The 26898-nt window shown below is 47.6% G+C and overlaps 3 protein-coding genes across 3 annotated transcripts; 2 read left to right on the forward strand and 1 right to left on the reverse strand.

Annotated features, from left to right (window-relative positions):
• Window positions 1–769: 769 nt before the first annotated feature.
• LOC309670702 (taste receptor type 2 member 40-like) lies at window positions 770–1723 on the forward strand (the record flags this gene model as incomplete). Its single annotated transcript, XM_082481773.1, has 1 exon — window positions 770–1723. The coding sequence occupies one exon, from the start codon at window positions 770–772 to the stop codon at window positions 1721–1723; it is 954 nt and encodes a 317-aa protein (XP_082337899.1).
• Window positions 1724–5681: 3958 nt separating this feature from the next.
• ANKRD66 (ankyrin repeat domain 66) lies at window positions 5682–26544 on the reverse strand (the record flags this gene model as incomplete). The annotated part of the gene is made up of 3 exons (XM_082480545.1): window positions 5682–5995; window positions 24798–25026; window positions 26406–26544. The coding sequence occupies 3 exons, from the start codon at window positions 26542–26544 to the stop codon at window positions 5806–5808; spliced, it is 558 nt and encodes a 185-aa protein (XP_082336671.1). The 3' UTR covers window positions 5682–5805.
• On the forward strand, window positions 12868–13821 carry LOC309669771 (taste receptor type 2 member 9-like; the record flags this gene model as incomplete). Its single annotated transcript, XM_082480543.1, has 1 exon — window positions 12868–13821. The coding sequence occupies one exon, from the start codon at window positions 12868–12870 to the stop codon at window positions 13819–13821; it is 954 nt and encodes a 317-aa protein (XP_082336669.1).
• Window positions 26545–26898: the final 354 nt, after the last annotated feature.

Raw genomic sequence — 26898 nt, forward strand, 5'->3', positions numbered from 1 at the left:
AGCCATTGAGTTGCAGCAAAATGGATCGGTTTGGGTTTCCTCAGGAGACCACAAACACTTTGTCTCTAAGAGCAGGAATACAGCGAGGGGTCCTGGTTTGGTCCCCCTCATGTGCCTACAAAGCTATGTGCTCCCAGTGTTTTGCATGGGAAGCCCACCCAGGACTTTCCCTGTGAACGCAAGTCACATGGGTCAGGGTGAAAAAGGGCAGGAGAAAGGCCCCATGGTGAGAAGGCAAGAGCAGCATTGAGCTTTCCCTCCGACTGTTTGGATAAATAAAAATGCAGTTTCCAGCATCTTGGTTGAATTCTGCAGCTCCTGGACTCTGCAGTGAAAGGGGACAGTGACTGCCATGACAGCTTTGCTGAGCGCAACCCTCCACGTGAGCACTGTAGGTGGCGATGGGACAGGAAAACCCAGATCATGAATCCTGAGAGCCATCAAACATAGGACAGCCACTAAATCACAACAAGGTCCACTGCAGAAAAGCATCTACTTTGTTTGTGTCACCCAACCCATCACTTCTGAACTGAAATTCAAATATTGACGACTGACACTCATGCCAGGTAAGGGAATACCCAGCACATTTACATCCCTGCACCTGCCCTGCTCGGAAAAGGCGCAGCAACAAAATCACCACCACCACCAGCTCTATAAAGCTTCTGCTCCATACGTGACACTCGGGAAACAGGAGCTGCTGACCTGCGCTAAGCGTTAGTGCAACAAACAACCTGCTCTTCTGGCACCGCACTGCTACCCGTCTGGGAGGATGGAAGCTTGTTACTCCCAAGATAAATTTAATGCAACTTCATATGACATCACGGCAATAGTCATCGTCACACTCCAGGCATTTGCGGGCATGTGGATAAACGCTTTCATTGCTTCTGTGCTTTGTATCGCTTGGGTCAAAAAGAAGAGCTTTAACTCTAACGAGAAGATCTTGCTCTTTCTGGCATGCTGCAGGTTTTGGTATTTGTTCACCATATGGGTATATTACTTGCTGTCGATAATTTTTCCCTTGTCCTTTTATGTTCACCCCCTGCCCCAACTATTCACAGCTCTTTACAGCTTTTTAAATTGTTCCAACTTGTGGGTTTCTGCCTGCCTTTGTGTTTTTTACTGTATAAAAATTGCAGATTTCAGGCACATCTTTTTCACCTACCTGAAAGTAAAAATTGACAGGATCGTGCCGTGGCTGTTGTTGGGTTCAGTGCTTTTGTCCCTGGTCATCTGCAGCCTTATCTACGAAGCCACTAATAAGGCGCACTGTAACAACCCCAATTCCACCACCCGAGGAAACTTCTGGAAAGTGAGTATCAAAATGGATGAACATTTTTTCCCTGTTTATTTTGTCAGTGGCTTCGGATTTGCCATTGCGTTCATGGCAGTAATCTTTTCTGCCCTTCTCCTCCTCTTTTCTCTCTGGAGACACAAAAGCAAGATGCAGACAAAGTCCGGGAACGACCTCAGCATGGATGCCCACATCAAAGCCATGAAATCTATTCTGTCCTTTTTCTTCATTTACAGCATTAACTTTGCATGTTTGGTCCTGACACTGATTTATTCCACAAAGGAGGAAAATCCTGTGGCGTTCCTCATTTTAGTGTTTCAGTATGCTTTTCCGGCTCTTCATTCCCTTATCCTGATTTTCAGCAACCCCAAACTGGAAAAGACACTGCTAAGGACTCTGTCCTGTGTGAAATGCAAGGTTTGCGTGAGGTAGGAAACGTAATAAAAGCTGCAGCCCATTAAAAATTATTACATTTATTATATAAAAAAAAAACCACAACAGGTAATATAATCTCCAATGCAACTCTCCAGCTAGTGGAATTGATATATATCTTCTATGTTTACCATCTAAGTTAAGAAAGTTAAGAAAACTTCATTGAAATTATTTCAACTACATTATTATCAGTTAAATCAGTTATTACTATCATTGGATTTAGAGAATTCGTTGGGCTGAATTATTGTCCATGAGAAAGTAATGTAGACCTGATACATGGGATAGCTGCAAAAGGGGAATAACGACACTGCAAACCTTCTAACGGTGCTTTGGTATCTGCTGATTGAATGTACTTAACTAAACAACATGTTTCTATCGATTTTGCTTCACATTTATTTCTGCTCTGGCTGTGTACTTGGGCATAGCAGGAGTTCTGTCACTGTCTTCCATTGGCTTTTATCTTGTGCCTGAATATGTTGACCACTGTTATTCACCACAGCTGGTCACTGACTTAGAAACAGCAATGCAAAACGGCCTCAGGGCAGGTGGGCATTTCCCACGCCAGCCTCACGTGCCCTCTCTCTGACCCACTTCATGCAAAAACATGACCTCCCCTGCTCTGTGTGACTGCTCTCCTGGTCTGCTTTCACATTTTCATGAGATCTGCTTTTGCCAATGGACTCTGGCTCGGGAACACACCAAGGAAGGTGGTTTGTGTGACAAGCACGATGTGGAATAGTCACGCTTTCATCTCACAGTGACCCATGGGCAGATGTATGGGGTGTCTGTGCCAGGTGCTGGCAGCTGAGGGATCCATGGAAGTCTCTGTGAGGTGGGGTCAAGGCTGAGAAAAAGCCCTGCCAGAAACACAGGTCAGAGAAGGAAGGGGAGGATGTGCTCCAGGCGCCGGAGAAGGGATTCACCTGCAGCCCATGGAGAGGACAATAGTGATGTAGGTTGTCCCCCCGCAGCCAACGGACGTCCAGAGTAGAGTTCATGAAGGACACCGTGCCGGAGTAGGTGGACATGCCCTGAAGGTCTGAAGCCTGTGGAGAGCCCTTGTCGGACCAGCCTTGTCTGGAAGGACTGCAACACATTGAAAGGACCCACACTGGAGAACAGGAAGAACATGATGGAGAAGGAGTGGAAGAGACAATGCATTATGGACAGACCGCAAGCCCCATTCCCTGTGTCCCTGTGCCTCTCGGGAGGAGGAGGGAGGGAAGTTGGGAATGAAGGAGTGAACTTGAGCCTGGGAAGAAGGGCGGGTGGAGGTAAGGTGGTTGAGTTTTGTCTTTGTTCCTCATCACACTACTCTATTTTCATTTGGCAATAAATTAAACTGATTTTCCCCAAGTCGAGTCTGTTTTATCCGTGATAGTAATTGCTGAGGGATCTCCCTGTCTTTATCTCGACCCATGAGCTTTTCCGTCTTCTTTTCCACCACTGTCCTGTCAAGGATCAAGAGCGAAGAAGAGGCTGGGTGGGGGTCTGGCAGCTGGCTGAGGTCAACCCACCACAGCAGATTATCTAAACATGATATAGTTCCAGCATGAACAGAGCAGAACCTGAATTGCTTGCTTCTTTCACCATCTCAGGCCCAGATGAACATTTTACTTCATGTCAAGTGCCAACGTGCACTTTTCATGCTCCTTGGCAGGTTTGTTGCTGCTTTTGTTGTAAAACACACCCCAAAGGAGTACATTTGCCAGGTGTGGAGCTTCAGAGGCCTCCGGAAGCTCTGCAGAGCTCAGATATACCCAAAAGACTCTCCAGGCAGTCATCTCAGGTGCAACATCACCCTGCTCAACATGGAGGTGTGGTCATGAGGTAGAACAACAGTGTGAAGGACTCACTAATTTCTATGTACTCACCATTAGAAATCAACACAGGAAGAGTTTCTGCTCAGAGAACACAAGTGGCCCCGGGATGCTAATTTGAAAAGCTGAGGTGAGGGCAGAAAAACTTCTCCCAGTAGTAAAGCAAAAAAAAAATCCATTCCTGTTCTTTGGCTAGAAAGAAAGAGTTTGACTCACCTGATCAAAATTAGACACTCAGAGCACATTGCCTTTAGCTGCAATTGCATTCTTTACATCACATGCCACACTCCACTGAGTCCCACTTCTACAGCAGGAGACACTTGGTGCCACCCCAAGTCCCAGTGGAGGCAGATCTTAAACATCTCCCCTGGACGCACCTGCCCAGCTGAAAGGCCTTTAAAGGACAGGCACCACCACACCTCCCTTCTTTCCCTGCCCTTGCTCAATGCACATGATCCTCTAGCATGACAGTCCCCATCGCTTTCACTAAAAGACCCCGGAAAAGCCACATTACTCCCTACATCCCAGGCAACATCATCCCTCAAAAGCTCACACGCCACAAGACTCAGCAGGCAAAACCAACATCTTCCAGATGTTCTCACACAAAAGAATGCAGCCCCAGCAAACAATGCTCAACATACCTTCTCCCATCTCCACAAAATCCCTGGGAACATGATGCCCGACACAGCATCACCCCCTCCAAGCACCAGCCCCATCCAGCTGGCACTGCAGGAGACAGCTTATAAACCACCATGGCCACAGTCCACAGCCCGGATGCTAAAGCCACTCCCTGGAGAGATGCAGTGGTGTGTTGAGCCCTGGGGGAAAAGTTCCTCAACTACAGGATGCCCCACCAGCTGGCCTCAGGGCTAGAAACACACCTCTTTCATTTATCACCATGGCAATAGGCACTCTGTCCCACATGTGTCTCCACTTCCACTGTCACTAATTCAACAGCCAGGCCATCCGGGAATGGAGCTGACCTTTCACAGGGCATGGGAAGTGCAAATGACAAAGACAAAGCTGGAGCTTGACTCATTTGCCCAAACATACGCATCTCGAGTCATCTGAGAAGACCTAGGGTATCTGACATCTGCACGAGGTTGGGAGCTACAACACAGGATCTTCTGGAGACCTGCAGGTTCAGCCCGGATACTTGAGAGCATCTCAAGTGGCATTAGACACCTCCGTCTAGATGGCTGAATTACTCCCTGGAAATCCAGAAGAGGGAGATGGACCAGAGAGTTGTTGGTTGTGATTGCAGTGCCTGGCTGGGTGTGAAGGACACCTGGAACCAAGACACTCCAGAGGGACCCGGTTTGGGCAGTGGAGGGGAAGCAGAGGGGAAGGGAGGCAGCCACATAAGGGAGGGGAATCGGGCACATAGGAGATGTCAGCAAAGACAGATGGAAGCAAAGATAGATGTCAGCAGTCAATACAAATGGCTGCCCAGGGCTGGCGTGGTATGGGGAACCGCCTGGGGACAAATTCAGACTTTCTATGATTGAGAAGTGAAACAGTTAAAAATGCTTTTGCTGTGGAAAGTGCTGATGAGCAGAGGGATTGCTCAGGGCCAGTTCCACAGCATTCCTATGAGCATTGACATAAAACTGCTGAAAATAAGGCAGCGCTGTGACTGCCTTGGCAGTCCCAGAGGTGTGAAAGCAGCCGCGAGGGAGCACGTTTCCCCCCTGCTGGGCCAGGAATGGCAGACACAGGCTGTTAGACCCATGTGTCCAGGAAAAGGTCAACATCAACCTCTCCCCTTCAGCCAGAAGAAGCCACTGCGCCCCACTCCCAAAGAAAAGAGAGAGGCACCACCAGAGGGTACGAGCCTCTAGAGAAACACCCCTGGTTGACTCAGCACCAGAACCAAACAAGCAAAAGCCACAGACGTCACCAGAGGGAGCAGAACCACAGTCCCAGATGCTTTCATGAATCAATTAGGAGCAAAACCATTTCCCTCCCAGGCGATACTGCTGTCATTGCTGTTTAATTTATGCATTTCAGTGAATTACATTATTAGCATATTTAAACAACTTCTGCACTTGTCTGATAGTGGAGATCTGATACATGCAGGCATGCAGACAGAGAGAGCACTTCTCCCCGCTCCCTCACAGTGACAGTATTTCCAGCACATCACAAAGCGCATTCTTGTGCCCATCTGCCTCCCCTGTTCATCCATATTTCACCCCGCAGATGCAGCTGAGGTCTGCCACCGGCTTTGCTCTGCGTCGCAAGTTCTCAGTTTGCACCAATGAGTCAGGGCACTCTACCGCTTCCGCCTTTCTTTTTAGCTTTCTTTGGAGCAGAGGATGGGTAGTTCTCCCGAGAACACGGTGGATTTCTCTCAAGCTCTTCTTTCTTGAGTTCCCAGTCTTCATCTCTCTGGTCTAAGGGGATTCCTTTCGTTGCAGCTGTCCTGCGATAGTTTCTGCTCTCCACCTCTGCTCTGGGGAAGAAAGCAAGAGAGCATCTTCAGATACTGAGCACAGCACGGTCACACCACCCTTCATGAGCGGCCCATCCACAGGATCGGGGGGATCGTGTATTTGTACGGTCAAAGCACTGCTGCCAGCAATACATGAGAAAGGACCGAGGCCCATCCCAAATCCAGCAGCGTTCATCACCCCAAGTGAATCGGGTACTCACTTAGAGTTGGGCTGAAATGGGAAACCTTTGGTAAAGATCTGCGGTGAGATTTGACTTTTACCATTGGAATCATAATTTTAATCATAAAAATCTCTCAAAGACTGATCCTGTGAATTTGTGTGTTATTAACTAGACTTAGCACATTTAATAAAATTGTACATCATATATTAACTTACTGCAACTGCAACATTTCCATTTTCTCTCATTTTTTGTACTGCTCATTCATAAATACTAGAAATTCTTCATGCCAAAACATGAGATCTGAAGCCGGCTGGAGTTTGGGGGGATTTGTACACAGTTGTTCTTTATAGATGACCTTTTAACCTCAGAAATTATCTAATCCTAATCCAATTCAGCCTTGAAATTTTCCTAAACTTTGCATTCAAATCCAGGACTGAACCATTTTCGCCAGTCCAATATCTCCATATGCAAATCATTGACAACTCTCCTCTGGTCGCTGGGAGTTTTAGCCATGTATTTCAAGTTATCCTCTCCATGACTTCAAGTGTGTGAAACCTGTGCATGTCAGACACTGAACATTCATCCATCCAGACCCTGAGATCAACAAGTCCGCAGTGAGTTTGCTCTTGGCATCTGTGGTTTACCAAAGCCCTATGGGTTTTCTTTGTGATATTCATATATTTTCTTTTAAACAAACACAGTCCCAGATCCTCCCTGAAGGACACCGTACAAGTTAACCTGAAAATAAACATACTTCACTGTTGTTTATACTGTAGTTTTAAGTCCCTTATAGCCTTGAAATATCAATGGGTTTTCATTACACTTCCCACTGCAAAAAAAAACAAAGCAAATTAAAAACCACTTTCATCAAGACCAGAATGATCCTTTGTGCAGTACAATTTTTTTTTTATCATCTCAGTTATGTTTTTGTTAATCACAGTCCTTAAATATTTTTCCTATTAAGTATTTTCAGCTTTCTCTTCACAATCTTTACACATGCCTGGCACTGTCACAGCCAATATTTTGGAAAAAAGTTACCCCAAACTAAAAACTAGATAGCTACTTTCTGCATTTGTAGGCATTGAGGAATTTTACAAGAACAAGTACATCTAGCCTTCACGTCCAAGTCACACAACATAGAACCCTGAAATGGTTTGGGTTGGCAGGGACCTTGGCAGATCATCTAGTCCAACCCCAAAGTTTCAAGTCACTGAAAGGTTCTCTCAGTTCTCTTTCAAAACCAGCAAAGGCAAAACCCCAGGCCTTCTTTTCTTCCTCACGTCAGTGGTCAGCAGGAGAAAGGACTGAAACATTAGGAGCCACTGTGGTGGGTTGACCTTGGTCATCTGCCAGATGCCCACCCAGCTGCTCTCTCACTGCCCCTCCTCAACAGGATGGGTGAAGAAAGACAGAAAAGCTTTTGGGTCAAAATAAAGACATTGACATCACTCATCAATTGCTGTCATGGGCAAAGCACACTTGGGCAAAATCAATTTAACTTATAGCTAAATGAAAATAGAGTAGGATGATGAAGAACAAAGACAACACTCAACCATCTCTCCCCCACCCCCTCTCCCTCCCAGGCTCAACTTCACTCCTTCCCTCCCAACTTCTCTACCTCCTTCCCCCAAGTGGTGCAGGGGGACAGGGAATGGGGGTTTGTGGTCAGTTCATGACGCTTCATCTCTACCACTCCTTTCTCTTCATGCTCTTCCCCTGATCCAGCATGGATCCTCCCATGGACTGCAGTCCCTCGGCATAAGCCAGCTCCAGCATAGGGCCTCCATGGGCTGCAGCTCCTTCAGGGCATGGCCACCTACTCTGGCATGGGGTCCTCCATGGACGGCAGTGTGGATATCTGCTCCACCATGGTCCTCCATGGGCTGCAGGGGAATCCCTACTCTGGACGTGCTAGAGCATGTCCAGAGGAGAGCCATGAGGATGATCCGAAGGCTGGAGCACCTCTCCTGTGAGGAGAGGCTGAGAGGCTGTTCACCCTGGAGAAGAGAAGGCTTCAGAGAGATCTTATTGGGGCCTTACAGTCCCTGAAGGGGGCCTACAGGAGAGCTGGGGAAGGACTTTTTACTCGGGCATGTAGCGATAGGACGAGGGGGAATGGCTTTAAACTGGAAGAGGGCAGGTTCAGATTGAACATTAGGAAGAAGTTTTTCCCTGTGAGGGTGGTGAGGCACTGGCACAGGTTGCCCAGAGAGGTTGTTGAGGCCCCATCCCTGGAGGTGTTTAAGGCCAGGCTGGACGTGGTCTTGGGCAACCTGGTCTGGTGGGAGGTGTCCGTGTTTATGGCAGGGGGGTTGGAACTTGATGATCTTCAAGGTCCTTTCCAACATAAACCATTCTATGATTCCATGAACCTGGAGCATCTCCTCTTCCTCCTCCCCTCTGACCCTGGTGTGGCAGGGCTGTTTCCCACACTCCTTCCCTCACTCCTCACTGCTTGGCAGCGTTTTTGCCCTTTCTTAAATAGGTTTTCCTAGAGGAACCACCAGCATCAAACACAGACACAAACATACGTATGTGGGGTGTATATATATGTACATATATGTGTATGTAGGTATGTGTATATATACACACGCCCGGCGCGTAGATAGCAGGAGCCGTTGGTGCAGTTTCGACGCTCGGCACGTTGCGGACACGCTGGCAGCAGGCACGAGCCCGGGTCCCGGCGTCACCTCGGTGCCGTTCCCGGCAGCTCTCCCAGCACCCAGCGCAAAGCTCTTCTCATGCAACGGATAAACCATCTGATGCAAATTGCATGTTTGTTACTCAGCAGCAGCTGAATTTGGAAGGCTGTGGGAGGAAGGATTTGGGTGCTCATAGCCCTGATTAGATATGCACCTCAGCCCTGCATTTGGCACAGCCTGTTATCTCAAAAATTGACTTCTCTCTCTTTTTGCATGACAGGCAAATACCCAAAACTGACAGTGATGCTCTGCAACAAAATATCCCTCATATTTGCACACCGATACCACTGACACCGTGAACAGAGGGCAGACCTACTCCGTGCTGCACAGCGTCAGCACGCAGACACACATGCTTCATTCTTGGCCCGCAGCGCACATCTGCACTGCCCAACTCCCACCGGAGCCACAAAACACTGCCTGGCCATGGACATCACCTCTGGGACCTTCTGCATACCTGAAGGAGAAGAAGGTGACCCGCATTATACGAAAAATGCCACTAGTTCCTCCCAGTTACCTCCAAGCTTGCTGATGTGAGGAGGTGAGACCGTTGCAGGAGGGTGAAGGTGTCCACTGTGGGTGGGCAGGAGAAAGGCCCCGTGGTGAGAAGGCAAGAGCAGCACTGAGCTTTGCCTCTGACTGTTTGGAGGCTTTCTCCTCCTGCCAGCCACACGAAGGAGCTTTGCACGTTCCTGCACACTCAGTACTGCTGCCTGCATGGGGCATCCGCCTGGCTGATCCCAGACAGTCCAGTGGGACCGGAGCGGGGAGAGAGGTACCAGAGAGTGCAAAGCAGGAGTTAGTCCATGTGCCTCAGCAGCATCCTTCCCCCAGAGACATGATCACAAACGACCAGCCCATAAAACCAGGGCCACAGGAAACACAAACTGAATTCACCAAAGAGCGCCCATCACTTGACACGTCCCAGCCTGCCTGTCAGAGGAGCAGCAGCATCGGGGGTTGCAGGGAGAGGAATGGCCAAGTCAGCCTCCTGGAACACAACATGCAGGGGAAGAAAACCCACCAATGGCCAGCTGGCACAAGCCATCCCTCACTCCTGGAATCAAGGGCATGCACCACAAAACAGGAACAGATCTGCATCAAAGCTTCCACCCTCTTTAGACATGAAAGTGATGGCAGAGATGCAGAGAAGTGGGTCATTCACTAAACGCTGCTTCCTATGATATTCCGCTGCGGGGCGGCAGCATTGTATCCAGTGCCCATACGGTTGTGCTTCATGCACCAAGGTTGCTCTTCACACCCCATCAAGACGAGTTCAGTCTTCATCACAGCATGACAACTTCCTTCCTGACTTTTTGCATGTCTACAGCACCTGGGGATCATCTGGCTTCACATTCATTCTGGCATTTTGAGCCTCAGAAAAGTGGGTTGCTTTCCTTAAGTACTTCTCTTTTGAGCTTCCAGACAACATCCATCCATAAGTGCAGGGACAACCTCTAATGCCATCTCAGTCAAGCGTGACTGGGTTTCAATGATCCAGTATATTTTTGAAAAACTGCATGCAAACCTAGCTACGCTCATGTTTTCTAGGCAATATGATAAAGAACAAGTGGTGGGGTTCTCACTAGAACTTTTGTTAAAAGCCACTGGACTGCTTGAATAGATGTTATGGGGACATGTGGTAGGTACAACGTTTAGTTGTTGAGATGCACTCTGGGCCTTCTGTAGAAACATTTCAACCTGTTAATGCTCTAGCAAGGTCCTTAGCAAAAAAAATGCAAATAGGAGCATGTGAGAATGATATTCAAAGAGTACTGCTTGCATTTGTATCTCCTAGAAAACAAGGGCATCGTTCTGAGGAGAGAAAATGCTGGCGTTTTATTTCCTGTAGCCACATAGACATTGGTTGCAATTTAACTTTTTCCCAATTACACCACAGCATCAGCCAAGATCTACTTGGTAACTGGGGTCCAAATGTGCAAGGTCCCATGTGCAAGGTCCTGCACAAACCCAAAATCTGTAGGCAGCCCGTGATCTACGGAGCTGAACACGCCTTGCCTGTTAAAAAAAAAGAAACACACAGTTTTCAGGACTTGAAGTATTTTGGAGGCTTGGGGGTATTTCAGTGTGGAGGGAAGCCAGCATGGTCCCATCTCTAAAACTCCTCACGTTGCTAGCAGATGGGTTTTGAACCCTGGCCTAGGGACTCATGTTTATGATTGTCCTTTTCCTCTATACGCTTCAATTTAAAAGAAAGTCCTGCTTATCCTTCAATGCCTTCCCGCTACCATGTGGAAGTCACTAAATCACAACATTGTCCACTGCAGAAAAGCATCTACATCGCTGCAGGTGGTGGTGTGTCTTTCGCGGAGCCGTGCGGCAGTGGGGTCTGTGCCGCTGCAGGGGGGGAACATGGCCTTGGCCGGGCCGGGGGGGCCGGGGGTTGCACCGCTGCTGGTCGTGGAGCGGCTGCTGGGGTTTGACTGGCGGCAGCGCATGGTGCCCTACAGCTACCCCTGCACCGATCATTCACATGAAAGCACTCCTGCAACACGTTCAGGAGCACCAACAGCAAAATCACCATCTCAAGAAAGCCACAATCATTATCGTCACAGCCCAGAAGGTTTCCATGCTCTGGCGCTGGTGGTGTCCCGTTAGTATAATCGTCAAAGGGCAAAGTAAACTTTCCCAAGGTAAAACCGAAAGTGTAATTAGTAACAGAATCCATCACGCGATGCCCAAGATATGCAGGTAGAGCCGCTATCCAACTGATCATATTGTACACCTGAGTTGTGAACCACACCAAACCAGCACATTTAAACCTTTGCATAAAAACACAAAGAGTAAATAAACTTTGCAACGCATTTGGCAGGCCAAACAGAGTTGACTCAATTAAGTGCAAACAAAGCTCTTTAAAGGCACGATATAACATTTCGTTTAAGAACGCCGTGATGTCAGCTGTCTGTTCTAATCTCTGAGCAACTGGAATTCAAACTATTCAGGCAACGTATCACAGCTCTGGTCGAGTCCTGCTCGTGCCCCACGTTGGGCACCAATAAATCTGTTGTGGTTTAGGCTAATCAGCTACTGGGGACATGGGACACCCCAGATGGGACCAACAGATGCTCCCCTCTACCCCTCTTCAAAGAGAGAGGCAGAGGAGAGAAGAGACTGATGAGTTTAGAAGGAACTAAACTACTTCAATGAAATATTAATAATAAAATAAAAAGGAAATAATGAAATATACACAAAACCATGTCAAGCTCCCAGGATGACAATCACGACACTGCCTGGCACTGGGGAAGTCCCAGATTGGACTCTGGGATGGACAGGAACTGGATTTCAGATCAGGACCAAAGGCAGACAAACAGACAGAGTCCTCCTTGGACGTCAGCCATTGAAGAAAGAGGGCTGACCCTTTGATCCCTCAGCTTTTACGCTGAGCATGAGGGAGATGGGATGCAATACCCCGCTGGTCAGGTTTCGGTCACCCGTCCTGTCCGCTCCTCCCCGCAGGTGGGACCCCTCTGCGCTTTTCCGCTTCCGACCCTCCCACGGGGCAAATACCAGAGTTCCCTGCCCCGGGGGGTCAGAGCAACGAGCGTAAGCAGAGCCTCTCCACACACCATGTCCGGGCATCAGCTACAACATAGGTCTGATCACTCTGAGAGCGAACACTGTCTGCACAATATGCTGCTAATTTCAGCAGTTAGAAGAGGCCCAGATAAGAAGCGAAGTTACTGAACAATACTGGTCCTGTTTTACCTCAAACCAGGACAGTGTCACCCAACAGAGCTCTTCGGAAATGAAATTCAAATATTGACGACTGACACTCATGCCAGGTAAGGGGATACCCAGCACATTTACATCCCTGCACCTGCCCTGCTCGGAAAAGGCGCAGCAACAAAATCACCACCACCATCACCACCAGCTCTATAAAGCTCCTGCTCCATACGTGACACTCGGGAAACAGGAGCTGCCGACCTGCGCTAAGCATTAGTGCAACAAACAACCTGCTCTTCTGGCACCGCACCGCTACCCGTCTGGGAGGATGGAAGCTTGTTACTCCCAAGGCAAATTTAATACCACTTCATATGACATCATGTCTGTGGTCATCGTCACACTCCAGGCATTTGCGGGCATGTGGATAAACGCTTTCATTGCTTCTGTGCTTTGTATCGCTTGGGTCAAAAAGAAGAGCTTTAACTCTAATGAGAAGATCTTGCTCTTTCTGGCATGCTGCAGGTTTTGCTATTTGTTCTCCACATGGGTGTATCACTTGCTTTCAGTACTTTATCCCCGGTCCTTTTATGTTCACCCCCTGCCCCAACTATTCACAGCTCTTCACAGCTTTTTAAATTGTTCCAACTTGTGGGTTTCTGCCTGCCTTTGTGTTTTTTACTGTATAAAAATTGCAAATTTCAGGCACATCTTTTTCACCTACCTGAAAGTAAAAATTGACAGGATCGTGCCGTGGCTGTTGTTGGGTTCAGTGCTTTTGTCCCTGGTCATCTGCAGCCTTGCCTATGACATTGCTAATAAGGCGCACTGTAACAACCCCAATTCCACCACCCGAGGAAACTTCTGGAAAGTGAGTATCAAAATGGATGAACATTTTTTCCCTGTTTATTTTGTCAGTGGCTTCGGATTTGCCATTGCGTTCATGGCAGTAATCTTTTCTGCCCTTCTCCTCCTCTTTTCTCTCTGGAGACACAAAAGCAAGATGCAGACAAAGTCCGGGAACGACCTCAGCATGGATGCCCACATCAAAGCCATGAAATCTATTCTGTCCTTTTTCTTCATTTACAGCATTAACTTTGCATGTTTGGTCCTGACACTGATTTATTCCACAAAGGAGGAAAATCCTGTGGCGTTCCTCATTTTAGTGTTTCAGTATGCTTTTCCGGCTCTTCATTCCCTTATCCTGATTTTCAGCAACCCCAAACTGGAAAAGACGCTGCTAAGGACTCTGTCCTGTGTGAAATGCAAGGTTTGCGTGAGGTAGGAAACGTAATAAAAGCTGCAGCCCATTAAAAATTATTACATTTATTATATAAAAAAAAAACCACAACAGGTAATATAATCTCCAATGCAACTCTCCAGCTAGTGGAATTGATATATATCTTCTATGTTTACCATCTAAGTTAAGAAAGTTAAGAAAACTTCATTGAAATTATTTCAACTACATTATTATCAGTTAAATCAGTTATTACTATCATTGGATTTAGAGAATTCGTTGGGCTGAATTATTGTCCATGAGAAAGTAATGTAGACCTGATACATGGGATAGCTGCAAAAGGGGAATAACGACACTGCAAACCTTCTAACGGTGCTTTGGTATCTGCTGATTGAATGTACTTAACTAAACAACATGTTTCTATCGATTTTGCTTTACATTTATTTCTGCTCTGGCTGTGTACTTGGGCATAGCAGGAGTTCTGTCACTGTCTTCCATTGGCTTTTATCTTGTGCCTGAATATGTTGACCACTGTTATTCACCACAGCTGGTCACTGACTTAGAAACAGCAATGCAAAACGGCCTCAGGGCAGGTGGGCATTTCCCACACCGGCCTCACGTGCCCTCTCTCTGACCCACTTCATGCAAAAACATGACCTCCCCTGCTCTGTGTGACTGCTCTCCTGGTCTGCTTTCACATTTTCATGAGATCTGCTTTTGCCAATGGACTCTGGCTCGGGAACACACCGAGGAAGGTGGTTTGTGTGACAAGCACGATGTGGAATAGTCACGCTTTCATCTCGCAGTGACCCATGGGCAGATGTATGGGGTGTCTGTACCAGGTGCTGGCAGCTGAGGGATCCATGGAAGTCTCTGTGAGGTGGGGTCAAGGCTGAGAAAAAGCCCTGCCAGAAACACAGGTCAGAGAAGGAAGGGGAGGATGTGCTCCAGGCGCCGGAGAAGGGATTCACCTGCAGCCCATGGAGAGGACAATAGTGATGTAGGTTGTCCCCCCGCAGCCAACGGACGTCCAGAGTAGAGTTCATGAAGGACACCGTGCCGGAGTAGGTGGACATGCCCTGAAAGTCTGAAGCCTGTGGAGAGCCCTTGCCGGACCAGCCTTGTCTGGAAGGACTGCAACACATTGAAAGGACCCACACTGGAGAACAGGAAGAACATGATGGAGAAGGAGTGGAAGAGACAATGCATTAAGGACAGACCGCAACCCCCATTCCCTGTGCCCCTGTGCCTCTCGGGAGGAGGAGGGAGGGAAGTTGGGAATGAAGGAGTGAACTTGAGCCTGGGAAGAAGGGCGGGTGGAGGTAAGGTGGTTGAGTTTTGTCTTTGTTCCTCATCACACTACTCTATTTTCATTTGGCAATAAATTAAACTGATTTTCCCCAAGTCAAGTCTGTTTTATCCGTGATAGTAATTGGTGAGGGATCTCCTGTCTTTATCTCAACCCATGAGCTTTTCTGTCTTCTTTTCCACCACTGTCCTGTCAAGGATCAAGAGTGAAGGAGAGGCTGGGTGGGGGTCTAGCAGCTGGCTGAGGTCAACCCACCACAGCAGATTATGTAAACATGATATAGTTCCAGCATGAACAGAGCAGAACCTGAATTGTTCGCTTCTTTCACCATCTCAGGCCCAGATGAACATTTTCCTTCATGTCAAGTGCCAACGTGCACTTTTCATGCTCCTTGGCAGGTTTGTTGTTGCTTTTGTTGTAAAACACACCCCAAAGGAGTACATTTGCCAGGTGTGGAGCCTCAGAGGCCTCCGGAAGCTCTGCAGAGCTCAGATATACCCAAAAGACTCTCCAGGCAGTCATCTCAGGTGCAACATCACCCTGCTCAACATGGAGGTGTGGTCATGAGGTAGGACAACAGTGTGAAGGACTCACTAATTTCTGTGTATTCAGCATTAGAAATCAACACAGGAAGAGTTTCTGCTCAGAGAACATGAGTGGCCCCGGCATGCTAATTTCAAAAGCTGAGGTGAGGGCAGAAAAACTTCTCCCAGTAGTAAAGCAAAAAAAAAATCCATTCCTGTTCTTTGGCTAGAAAGAAAGAGTTTGACTCACCTGATCAAAATTAGACACTCAGAGCACATTGCCTTTAGCTGCAATTGCATTCTTTACATCACATGCCACACTCCACCGAGTCCCACTTCTACAGCAGGAGACACTTGGTGCCACCCCATGTCCCAGTGGAGGCAGATCTTAAACATCTCCCCTGGACACACCTGCCCAGCTGAAAGGCCTTTAAAGGACAGGCACCACCACACCTCCCTTCTTTCCCTGCCCTTGCTCAATGCACATGATCCTCTAGCATGACAGTCCCCATCGCTTTCACTAAAAGACCCCGGAAAAGCTGCCTTACTCCCTACATCCCAGGCAACATCATCCCTCAAAAGCTCACACGCCACAAGACTCAGCAGGCAAAACCAACATCTTCCAGATGTTCTCACACAAAAGAATGCAGCCCCAGCAAACAATGCTCAACATACCTTCTCCCATCTCCACAAAATCCCTGGGAACATGATGCCCGACACAGCATCACCCCCTCCAAGCACCAGCCCCATCCAGCTGGCACTGCAGGAGACAGCTTATAAACCACCATGGCCACAGTCCACAGCCCGGATGCTAAAGCCACTCCCTGGAGAGATGCAGTGGTGTGTTGAGCCCTGGGGGAAAAGTTCCTCAACTACAGGATGCCCCACCAGCTGGCCTCAGGGCTAGAAACACACCTCTTTCATTTATCACCATGGCAATAGGCACTCTGTCCCACATGTGTCTCCACTTCCACTGTCACTAATTCAACAGCCAGGCCATCCGGGAATGGAGCTGACCTTTCACAGGGCATGGGAAGTGCAAATGACAAAGACAAAGCTGGAGCTTGACTCGTTTGCCCAAACATACGCATCTCGAGTCATCTGAGAAGACCTAGGGTATCTGACATCTGCACGAGGTTGGGAGCTACAACACAGGATCTTCTGGAGACCTGCAGGTTCAGCCCGGATACTCGAGAGGATCTCAAGTGTCATTAGATACCTCCGTCTAGATGGCTGTATTACTCCCTGGAAATCCAGAAGAGGGAGATGGACCAGAGAGTTGTTGGTTGTGATTGCAGTGCCTGGCTGGGTGTGAAGGACACCTGGAACCAAGACACTCCAGAGGGACCCGGTTTGGGCAGTGGAGGGGAAGCAGAGGGGAAGGGAGGCAGCCACATAAGGGAGGGAAATCGGGCACATAGGAGATGTCAGCAAAGACAGATGGAAGCAAAGATAGATGTCAGCAGTCAATACGAATGGCTGCCCAGGGCTGGCGTGGTATGGGGAACCGCTTGGGGACAAATTCAGACTTTCTATGATTGAGAAGTGAAACAGTTAAAAATGCTTTTGCTGTGGAAAGTGCTGATGAGCAGAGGGATTGCTCAGGGCCAGTTCCACAGCATTCCTATGAGCATTGACATAAAACTGCTGAAAATAAGGCAGCGCTGTGACTGCCTTGGCAGTCCCAGAGGTGTGAAAGCAGCCGCGAGGGAGCACGTTTCCCCCCTGCTGGGCCAGGAATGGCAGACACAGGCTGTTAGACCCATGTGTCCAGGAAAAGGTCAACATCAACCTCTCCCCTTCAGCCAGAAGAAGCCACTGCGCCCCACTCCCAAAGAAAAGAGAGAGGCACCACCAGAGGGTACGAGCCTCTAGAGAAACCCCTGGTTGACTCAGCACCAGAACCAAACAAGCAAAAGCCACAGACGTCACCAGAGGGAGCAGAACCACAGTCCCAGATGCTTTCATGAATCAATTAGGAGCAAAACCATTTCCCTCTCAGGCGATACTGCTGTCATTGCTGTTTAATTTATGCATTTCAGTGAATTACATTATTAGCATATTTAAACAACTTCTGCACTTGTCTGATAGTGGAGATCTGATACATGCAGGCATGCAGACAGAGAGAGCACTTCTCCCCGCTCCCTCACAGTGACAGTATTTCCAGCACATCACAAAGCGCATTCTTGTGCCCATCTGCCTCCCCTGTTCATCCATATTTCACCCCGCAGATGCAGCTGAGGTCTGCCACCGGCTTTGCTCTGCGTCGCAAGTTCTCAGTTTGCACCAATGAGTCAGGGCACTCTACCGCTTCCGCCTTTCATTTTAGCTTTCTTTGGAGCAGAGGATGGGTAGTTCTCCCGAGAACACGGTGGATTTCTCTCAAGCTCTTCTTTCTTGAGTTCCCAGTCTTCATCTCTCTGGTCTAAGGGGATTCCTTTCGTTGCAGCTGTCCTGCGATAGTTTCTGCTCTCCACCTCTGCTCTGGGGAAGAAAGCAAGAGAGCATCTTCAGATACTGAGCACAGCACGGTCACACCACCCTTCATGAGCGGCCCATCCACAGGATCGGGGGGATCGTGTATTTGTACGGTCAAAGCACTGCTGCCAGCAATACATGAGAAAGGACCGAGGCCCATCCCAAATCCAGCAGCGTTCATCACCCCAAGTGAATCGGGTACTCACTTAGAGTTGGGCTGAAATGGGAAACCTTTGGTAAAGATCTGCGGTGAGATTTGACTTTTACCATTGGAATCATAATTTTAATCATAAAAATCTCTCAAAGACTGATCCTGTGAATTTGTGTGTTATTAACTAGACTTAGCACATTTAATAAAATTGTACATCATATATTAACTTACTGCAACTGCAACATTTCCATTTTCTCTCATTTTTTGTACTGCTCATTCATAAATACTAGAAATTCTTCATGCCAAAACATGAGATCTGAAGCCGGCTGGAGTTTGGGGGGATTTGTACACAGTTGTTCTTTATAGATGACCTTTTAACCTCAGAAATTATCTAATCCTAATCCAATTCAGCCTTGAAATTTTCCTAAACTTTGCATTCAAATCCAGGACTGAACCATTTTCGCCAGTCCAATATCTCCATATGCAAATCATTGACAACTCTCCTCTGGTCGCTGGGAGTTTTAGCCATGTATTTCAAGTTATCCTCTCCATGACTTCAAGTGTGTGAAACCTGTGCATGTCAGACACTGAACATTCATCCATCCAGACCCTGAGATCAACAAGTCCGCAGTGAGTTTGCTCTTGGCATCTGTGGTTTACCAAAGCCCTATGGGTTTTCTTTGTGATATTCATATATTTTCTTTTAAACAAACACAGTCCCAGATCCTCCCTGAAGGACACCGTACAAGTTAACCTGAAAATAAACATACTTCACTGTTGTTTATACTGTAGTTTTAAGTCCCTTATAGCCTTGAAATATCAATGGGTTTTCATTACACTTCCCACTGCAAAAAAAAACAAAGCAAATTAAAAACCACTTTCATCAAGACCAGAATGATCCTTTGTGCAGTACAATTTTTTTTTTATCATCTCAGTTATGTTTTTGTTAATCACAGTCCTTAAATATTTTTCCTATTAAGTATTTTCAGCTTTCTCTTCACAATCTTTACACATGCCTGGCACTGTCACAGCCAATATTTTGGAAAAAAGTTACCCCAAACTAAAAACTAGATAGCTACTTTCTGCATTTGTAGGCATTGAGGAATTTTACAAGAACAAGTACATCTAGCCTTCACGTCCAAGTCACACAACATAGAACCCTGAAATGGTTTGGGTTGGCAGGGACCTTGGCAGATCATCTAGTCCAACCCCAAAGTTTCAAGTCACTGAAAGGTTCTCTCAGTTCTCTTTCAAAACCAGCAAAGGCAAAACCCCAGGCCTTCTTTTCTTCCTCACGTCAGTGGTCAGCAGGAGAAAGGACTGAAACATTAGGAGCCACTGTGGTGGGTTGACCTTGGTCATCTGCCAGATGCCCACCCAGCTGCTCTCTCACTGCCCCTCCTCAACAGGATGGGTGAAGAAAGACAGAAAAGCTTTTGGGTCAAAATAAAGACATTGACATCACTCATCAATTGCTGTCATGGGCAAAGCACACTTGGGCAAAATCAATTTAACTTATAGCTAAATGAAAATAGAGTAGGATGATGAAGAACAAAGACAACACTCAACCATCTCTCCCCCACCCCCTCTCCCTCCCAGGCTCAACTTCACTCCTTCCCTCCCAACTTCTCTACCTCCTTCCCCCAAGTGGTGCAGGGGGACAGGGAATGGGGGTTTGTGGTCAGTTCATGACGCTTCATCTCTACCACTCCTTTCTCTTCATGCTCTTCCCCTGATCCAGCATGGATCCTCCCATGGACTGCAGTCCCTCGGCATAAGCCAGCTCCAGCATAGGGCCTCCATGGGCTGCAGCTCCTTCAGGGCATGGCCACCTACTCTGGCATGGGGTCCTCCATGGACGGCAGTGTGGATATCTGCTCCACCATGGTCCTCCATGGGCTGCAGGGGAATCCCTACTCTGGACGTGCTAGAGCATGTCCAGAGGAGAGCCATGAGGATGATCCGAGGGCTGGAGCACCTCTCCTGTGAGGAGAGGCTGAGAGGCTGTTCACCCTGGAGAAGAGAAGGCTTCAGAGAGATCTTATTGGGGCCTTACAGTCCCTGAAGGGGGCCTACAGGAGAGCTGGGGAAGGACTTTTTACTCGGGCATGTAGCGATAGGACGAGGGGGAATGGCTTTAAACTGGAAGAGGGCAGGTTCAGATTGAACATTAGGAAGAAGTTTTTCCCTGTGAGGGTGGTGAGGCACTGGCACAGGTTGCCCAGAGAGGTTGTTGAGGCCCCATCCCTGGAGGTGTTTAAGGCCAGGCTGGACGTGGTCTTGGGCAACCTGGTCTGGTGGGAGGTGTCCGTGTTTATGGCAGGGGGGTTGGAACTTGATGATCTTCAAGGTCCTTTCCAACATAAACCATTCTATGATTCCATGAACCTGGAGCATCTCCTCTTCCTCCTCCCCTCTGACCCTGGTGTGGCAGGGCTGTTTCCCACACTCCTTCCCTCACTCCTCACTGCTTGGCAGCGTTTTTGCCCTTTCTTAAATAGGTTTTCCTAGAGGAGCCACCAGCATCAAACACAGACACAAACATACGTATGTGGGGTGTATATATATGTACATATATGTGTATGTAGGTATGTGTATATATACACACGCCCGGCGCGTAGATAGCAGGAGCCGTTGGTGCAGTTTCGACGCTCGGCACGTTGCGGACAGGCTGGCAGCAGGCATGAGCCCGGGTCCCGGCGTCACCTCGGCGCCGTTCCCGGCAGCTCTCCCAGCACCCAGCGCAAAGCTCTTCTCATGCAACGGATAAACCATCTGATGCAAATTGCATGTTTGTTACTCAGCAGCAGCTGAATTTGGAAGGCTGTTTCCTGTTCTTTGCATGCCCATGCAAACCTTGGTGAGTGGTACGGATACCCAGAATATTCCTAATATTTCCATGTTAATAATATTTACCTGTTGATACATGTAATATTTCCATGTTGACGGCATACTTCCACATCGATGCAAACAGTCCCCAGCGCGGGCAGTGGCTCAGCCCAGGCAGGCAGAGCCACGGCCATGCAGCCCACAGTCCCTGGGGTCAGACACACAGCGTGGAGGCATCACGGTGCTGCTAGAGAGGGCTGAATTGGGATTTCAGAAGGATTTGGATGCTCATAGCCCTGATTAGATATGCACCTCAGCCCTGCATTTGGCACAGCCTGTTATCTTAAAAATTGACTTCTCTCTCTTTTTGCATGACAGGCAAATACCCAAAACTGACGGTGATGCTCTGCAACAAAATATCCCTCATATTTGCACACCGATACCACTGACACCGTGAGCAGAGGGCAGACCTACTCCGTGCTGCACAGCGTCAGCACGCAGACACACATGCTTCATTCTTGGCCCGCAGCGCACATCTGCACTGCCCAACTCCCACCGGAGCCACAAACCACTGCCTGGCCATGGACATCACCTCTGGGACCTTCTGCATACCTGAAGGAGAAGAAGGTGACCCGCATTATACGAAAAATGCCACTAGTTCCTCCCAGTTACCTCCAAGCTTGCTGATGTGAGGAGGTGAGACCGTTGCAGGAGGGTGAAGGTGTTCACTGTGGTTGTAAATTATAGTGGTTGAGCTTAAAAAAAGGGTTCCTGAGCCCTGTTAAGAAACTCTTGGCTGTTCACAGGCTGCGTTATGGCTGTGAGGTGACCATACAGGTTTCATGTGTCTTATAAAATGTCCTAGGCATGGGCAGTCAAAGCATCTTCCCAGTTACGAAGTTCTCCCAGCCACGCTTCTGGCTGAGCCACGCAGCCACAGGGCAAGTCAGGCCAGCGCATGGCTCTGAAAGACATGTTTTCCACCTTAAATTAGCCATTCATAGAATCATAGAATGGTTTAGATTGGAAGGAAGCTTGAAGATCATCGAGTTCCAACCCCCTGCCATGGGCAGGGACACCTCCCACCAGCCCAGGTTGCTCAAAGCCCCATCCAGCCTGGCCTTGAACACCTCCAGGGATGGGGCAGCCACAGCTTCTCTGGGGAACCTCTTCCAGTATCTCACCACCCTCAGAGTGAAAAATTTCTTCCTAATATCTAATCTAAATCTGCCCTCTTCCAGTTTGAAGCCATTCCCCCTCGTCCTGTCACTACATGCCCTTGCAAAAAGTCCCTTCCCAGCTCTCCTGTAGGCCCCCTTTAGGTACTGGATTCACCTCAGGAAACCCTCCATCAGCTACAGGAGTCGCCCTAGGCTGTTGCCTAGGTGCCTCAGAGCGGGGTGTCACTCATCCTGTCAATCATTCTCACAGGCTCCTCCGCCTGCCGCGGGCATCGCCCGTGGGCATCCATCCTGGCAATTCCCCCAGCCTCGCCGTCACCTCACCGCTGCGGCTCTGGTGCGCAGCCAAGAGCACGGCAAAGGCCACAGACTTGGCAGGACTGGCTGAGCAGGATTTAATGATGAGATTAGCGCAAAAATGACAGCACTGAATAGGTAAGCAATTGCTATAAATGATTAATGGAGGGCAACAAGCCTGCAGACCTTTTGCTCTCCAGGACAGACAATATTTTCCTGTTCTGATACAGAAACTAAGCAAGCCAAGAACTAAGAACAGAAAAAAAAAAACAGAAAACCCTCCTCTGGAAGAAAGTGCTCCATTCTTAAAGAACTGGCAAATCTGAGCTTATCCCAGCTAGGGTCTAGGTAGTAAAAAACCTAATCAGCAAAACTTAGATATCAGCTGCTTGTTGTTTAAATTTCTTTAAACTGAAGGTCTAAGGGAAATAAAAGCTGGTTCTTCTGTGTGGAATAGTGAGGGTTTGGTGCATGTCAGCTCCATACGCAGCGAGGCTTTAGCTGTAAGGTGTCCTGGATGTGGGGTGGGCAAGTAAAAAGCAAAGGTCCCATCAGCTTCCCTAATAGCGTATGGTTTCCCTAGAAAGTTTTTGGGGCTCTACAGGGAAATTTTGCAGGGTTTGGGTGTCTCTTCCTACAGAAGGACACTGATGCTGTGTCAAGATTAAAGGTGGGCACGGAGCCTTTCAGCAGGAACCAAGAAGCTGTAGAAGTACAGCAGAAGGATGGCATCACCTACAGAAAGCTTTACGTGGATTAATGACAGGTGGCATTCGGTAGGCATTGGCCACCTCAGACATTCACCCAGCCACCGTGCCTGACTTTGAACTTGGCAGCTCTTGTGCTGAACTGTCAAGCCGGAGACGTTGAGTTGGATACGCGTCTATAAAAAAATCCATTATTTCTACGGCGCCAAAGCAGTCTTGAGAATGTGGCAGCAGTAAAAAAGGTGCCAGTTAAGGACTATGGTGTAAATTCACTGAAAAACCCAGGGGAGGAAAAGCCTTTAGGTGCTCTCAGCATCTCAGGTTCCGACATGTGCAGGTTTCACAAGCAATGTATTTAAACACTGTCTAACGTGTGGGACTGCAATTTGCACCGAAGAAGCTGATTAGCCTCTAGCGATCTGTCCCACTGCTTTAGAGAGCTGGAGGTATGGGACACAGCTCAAACCTCTGGAGGACAGCATCCTGATCCAGGGAAACAGCTTCCCAAGGATGAAGATATCCGTGAGCCAAATCAGTGGATGACAAACAGGAATGGTAATTGGCAACTCTTTAAAAGCATATTAATGATCGCATGTGGTGCCATAGTGATAACCGTAAAAACTGAGGCAATAAGGAGTTCTCCAAAATTTGGAAGCAACGTGGGGCCATCTTAGTAACAGATCAAATGGTACATTTTTCAATAATTACATTAAAAAAAAAAAGATGTCTCTGTTCTTTACTACAAGAATCATAGAATCATGGAATGGTTTGGGTTGGAAGGGATCTTAAAGATCATCAAGTTCCAACCCGCCTGCCATAGGCAGGTACACCTCCCACTAGACCAGGTTGCTCAAAGGCCCATCCAGCCTGGCCTTCAACACATCCAGGGATGGGCAAACTTCTCTGGGCAACCTCTTCAAGTGCCTCAACACCCGCAGAGTAAAGAATTTCTTCCTAATACCTAATCTAAATCTCCCCTCTTTCAGTTTAAAACTGTTACCCCTCGTCCTGTTGCTACAATCCCCAGTAAAGAGTCCCTCCCCATCTTTCCTGTAGCCCCCCTTTAAGTGCTGGAAGGGGCTATAAGGTCTCTTTGGAGCCTTCTCTTCTCCAGGCTGAAAAGCCAAATGATATACATACACTAACACCAACTCCTAAAGAGAGACTCTTGAACAATTCAACCTGTGTATTCAGTATTCTCCACTCTAAGGGGTTAATACTCATTAGTTCTTGCTTTCATTTCCATTGCTTAATATGCGCTCTGTAATATCCTCATGGAAACAATGATGTCATGAAATGGTAACGATTTTGAAAACACACCAAGGCAAACCATAGAAGGTAGTGAAAGACATGAATGTCTTCCCAATGGCTCCCCCGTGACAGAGACCCCATTTGCTTTTCTACCACTTGTGCCTGACGGCTTTAATAGGCTTTAGGTGGAAAGACAGGTAACGTGTGTATTTATTCTGGTCCTCTATAGCAGCCAATTAAATTTTCATTGCTGGAGCCCCGTCAGCCGCCGCGGTGGGACTGGCCATCACTACTCACCTTTCTAAGAACCTGGAGCAGTCTTGGTGTCCGTAGATCTCCGCGAGCCTTTTGGGAGTGTCGCCGAAGAGGTCGGCCGCGTCCATGGCAGCATGCAGGGAATGAAGGGTGCGAAGCACCCCCAGTCTCCCCGACTCGGCAGCAAAGTGAGCTGGCGTCCAGCCCACGTCGCTCCGCAGGCAATGCCGGGCGCCGTGATCCACGAGGAGCTTCACCAGCTCCGATTGCCCTTGCGTCAGGCAGCGCAACAGGGAGAGAAGATGCACCTGTATTAGACTTTCAACCTTCAGGATGCAGAAGACGGTCGCACACGCTTGATCATAATTCCCTCAGATTTTACCCATGACCTGGCCATTTGATTCATCAAATAAATGATAGACATCAGAAAATGCTGATTTTTTTTTCAATGTAGACTGCTTCCAGAAGCATTTTACAACAAAACCGTCAATAAAATAAAAAAAGCTTTCCACTAATTTCTGAACAGTACATGTCAATTAGTCATTGACTAATTGGCTATTGACTATTTCATTGTTTCATTTTGGTTTTTAATTCAATACAAAATAAAATTTCAACATTAAAAAAACTAGAAAACGTGTGCACAGCTTTACTAAAGCAAAGTTTTTTGTCAGGAGATAGGGAAATTACTTGTTTTCATTCAACTTCACATTTTTCTAACTTGTGGATTTGCTTAAAGAAGCAAAAAAAGTTGTTTCTGCCCCACTTCACGCTGCCTTTACTGAGCTAGATGGTTCCCGTGCCAGCCTCCCATCACCCTTTCACAATAACCTATTGCTATGGAAATGTGGTTTCTCACCAGCCATGGTTTTCGGCGCTTATCATTTTGGATTTATCAGAGACGGTCATAGCATTTATAAATCCTCATTCCCTGATTTCATGCTTTGACAATTTACATTTTTAATCATGTTAACTTTTTCTATATAAAGTTGATGTATATCTATGTATACATGAAACAGCTTTTGTTAAATAGCTCAGTTCCCTTCTCTGCTGCCCAAATGAGTACTCAGGGCAAAAGTAAAGCATGGTGTCAAGTGTAAACCAGAAAATCACACATTCAATTTCTGAGCAAAGACAGACCCCATGATGTGAGATCCCAAACACCCCAGCACGGGGGAGTACGGGTCCCGTTTCCCATTTTACACTGTGTACAATTATACATTATGTATTGTTGCACTCATCTCTTCTTGGGGCTGCAAAGGGATATTTGACTTTAACAGACACTTCTACAGGTGAAGGACCAAATGAGAGCTGCAAAACTGTGTGAAGCCACCTCTTAGGAAAGTAATGCAAGGGACAAGCAGGCATGCTATATAAGTACATATCATGTACGTCGCAGATTTTCACATGTGATGGTAAAAAGAGCTAAAAAATCACTTTGACGGTAATCCCATAAATTATTTTGGAGGCAAAGTTTCCATTTAAATTGGTATTTTGCCCTTTTTCCTCATTAAGGACAAAAGGATCAGATGTGAGCTGTGACTATCGCCAGCATTAATTGCTACCATAGCAAGACATAATCACAATCAACGTCACCTTTTACGACGCCAATGATGAGTTTCGCAGAGGTAAGAGAGCAGGGAGCGCCCTCACCTTTTGCAGCAGCCCAGTGCAGAGGGGTCCGGTCATTCCAGTCGACATCCTTGTGATTTGGGTCGCAGCGCCCCGTCCTCAAAATCTCATCCACCAGGTCATAGTCCCCCAAAGCCACAGCTTCGTGGAGCTCGGTCATGCTGCACGCTTCAGAAAGGCGCCTGGTAAAAGGGCGATAGTCGTTTAGTGGGTCTTCGCTGATGTATCGGCTCCTCTCAAGAGCAATTTTAACAGATCAAGCAGCATCTGGATTAAAAAACGAGACATGCACTTGTGAGAAACCAGGATTTATCAAAAAAAAAAAAAAAAAAGGAATGATAGGAAGAAAAAAAATAATTTATCTTCAAACAAGTGATCGCAGACTGATGGTGATATTTAATTTACGGCCATGAAAATCTGGGGCAAAGTGCAGCCCTTTATATAAAGGACAAAACCACGTTGCGTTTCTCAAGGATGTTGCTAACAAACAGCCGGCTCAGGCCAAACATTTGCC

Source organism: Vanellus vanellus (assembly GCF_965231255.1).
Source record: "Vanellus vanellus genome assembly, chromosome: 3".
NCBI lineage: Eukaryota > Metazoa > Chordata > Aves > Charadriiformes > Charadriidae > Vanellus > Vanellus vanellus.